The sequence below is a fragment of the Bactrocera latifrons genome, unplaced genomic scaffold (genome assembly GCF_001853355.1).
Source record: "Bactrocera latifrons isolate USDA-ARS-PBARC rearing strain unplaced genomic scaffold, ASM185335v1 scaffold_355, whole genome shotgun sequence".
Classification (NCBI taxonomy): Eukaryota; Metazoa; Arthropoda; class Insecta; order Diptera; family Tephritidae; genus Bactrocera; species Bactrocera latifrons.
In genome coordinates this window covers 156,590-158,740 of record NW_017536996.1, presented here as the reverse complement: position 1 = coordinate 158,740, position 2,151 = coordinate 156,590, and the positions used below count along the sequence as shown (strand labels likewise).

The window sequence follows — 2,151 nt, the reverse complement described above, 5'->3', positions numbered from 1 at the left end:
TCATGAAGAAGTGCTACAATTTGAAAAAGAAAAATTGACTTTTGAAAAAGAAAAAATAAACGTAATGATGAAGCTGCGGGAAACTTTAGAAAAGTTAACCGTAGTAAAAAAAAAGCAATTTAAACAATGTAAACCTTATCTCTAATTATAATTTTTTATTACTGTTGTGACCTGTACTTGAAGTAGTTGAAATGAAATAAAATATCACAAGCACATATATTTATTTACTAACATTTTTATTTAAAAAATAAAAAATTTAAGAAACAAACAATATTTTTAAATTATTTCTTTTGATAATGCCTTCGTTAGTATCATTTATGTTTTCATGCATTTCAGCATCAGAATCATTAAAATTGTTCCTCATTATTAAATTATGCAAAATTACACAAGCTAATACAACTTTTGATACCTCTTCCATATTTTGAATATCAATATGATTTAAAATTTTGAACTTTCCCCTCWAAATCCCAAAAGCTTGTTCTATGAATACCCGAGTTGAACTTAAATAATAATTAAATTGTTTCTCCTCTCTCAACAGATGTCCATTATCTCTATAAGGCGCGATCAAATATTTTGAAAGAGGATAAGCTGAGTCAGCTAAAATTATAGCATCTTTTGCAAGTTGTATCTCTCCAGACGTAATTCCTTTGTATATCGGACTATTTTTCCATACGTTGGCGTCATGGCAGCTCCCTGGGTAGCCGATAAAAACATCCAAGAAACGAAATGTGCTGTCGCATATGCCCTTAACATTGCAAATGTTTTATGTTTTTAAAATAGTTCTAGCTTAACCATCACCATATGTACATACCTGCATAATAATGGAATAGTTCCCCTTTCGGTCATAGTAGCTAATTGCATCCTTCTTCGGTGTGTTTATTTTAAAATGTGTCCCATCCAAACAGCCGACTACGAAAGGATATGCATTCGGCCGGCTCGCTTGGAAACGCTCCATTATTATTTGCTGTTGGGAAATTGATGGCCAACATATTTCATTCTTCAACATACAGATTGCATTGATCGTTTTAAGAAAAATTTTGTGGGCAGTCCCTTTTGAAACATCAAATTTATCTGATAATTCACGATAAGTGACTCTGCTGTTACTAAGCTTCCACAAGGTAATATGCAAGGCCTGATCCATTGAATATTCCCCTCGTAACGTTATCCAAAAAGGCTCCAAGGCGCTCTTTAATTCCTACGAAGTATATATTTATATATATGTGTTTATTTAGGAGATTATTTAAATCAGAAAACTTACCGCAAATGTTTCACGAGACATCCGAAAATGTGACAAATATATGTCCGGAGGATAAAATGGAATTGTCTTGAAGAAGTTTTGCGATTTCGCTATCGTCCTCTTTTTTAAAATTGCAGTCAAAAGCCATTTCTTTGTACGCGCAAAACTTTCTTTCCTTTTTTTTTTTTGTATTTCAAAAGTAAAGTACTCTCACTCTCCACCATGTTATCAACTGTTAAATTTATTAAAAAATTCATTTTTGAAACTTTTTCACTTCACTTGTTCAATTCACTTGCATGCCGCGCAAAATATATGCATAAGTATCAGCTGAGCATCTGCAAAAAAACATCAGGGTTGCAATATTGCCGTAATTCTGTAGGCAATTGCCTGATTATGAAATTTCAGTACAAAAAAGACGACTGGTGCGTCAGTTGCCTTGTCTGTTAGCTGATAGTTATGCATATAGTATGTTAATTTTGGTGTAATGAAATCAAGCGGTAGTAGCTTTACACAATACGACTAATTTGATGATCTTCTCCCTTCTTCGTCAACCCTATGTACGATATTTATTTTTCACAAAAGCAACCTCTAGAAAACACTAGGTAGTTCCTTCTTGGATTGATTATAGAAAATCTTGGCGAGAAAGACAACGAGGAAAAGATAAAATTATTACTCCCAACAGAGCGCCAGCCGTTTCTTCTTTTGGCTAGGTAGCGCCAATTGGAGATTCCAAAGCCAGGTATTTCTTTAGGAGGTCTTTCTCTTCTGCTTCCTTCACAAAACGGCGCGCATCTCAAATACTAATGAACATTTTGACGTGAAGCAGAGATGTCATTACCAGTACTACCAACTTACAGAAAAAACAAATGTATCAATTCGAAAACACGCGAAGTATAAATTAGCCACCCTTCAAT

General features: G+C 33.7%; 2 protein-coding genes across 2 annotated transcripts in view; one reads left to right on the top strand and one right to left on the bottom strand.

Moving 5' to 3' along the window:
- LOC108971710 overlaps window positions 1-202 on the top strand; it is a gene marked incomplete in the record, with an annotated part of 7,542 nt that extends 7,340 nt beyond the window's left edge. Inside the window, 1 exon segment of the mRNA XM_018937959.1 lies at window positions 9-202.
- On the bottom strand, window positions 159-1,393 carry LOC108971705 (putative nuclease HARBI1). The gene is made up of 5 exons (XM_018937950.1): window positions 1,259-1,393; window positions 1,009-1,195; window positions 812-909; window positions 330-745; window positions 159-171 (listed from the first exon to the last, which is right to left on the bottom strand). The coding sequence occupies exons 1-5, from the start codon at window positions 1,277-1,279 to the stop codon at window positions 159-161; spliced, it is 735 nt and encodes a 244-aa protein (XP_018793495.1). The 5' UTR covers window positions 1,280-1,393.
- Window positions 1,394-2,151: the final 758 nt, after the last annotated feature.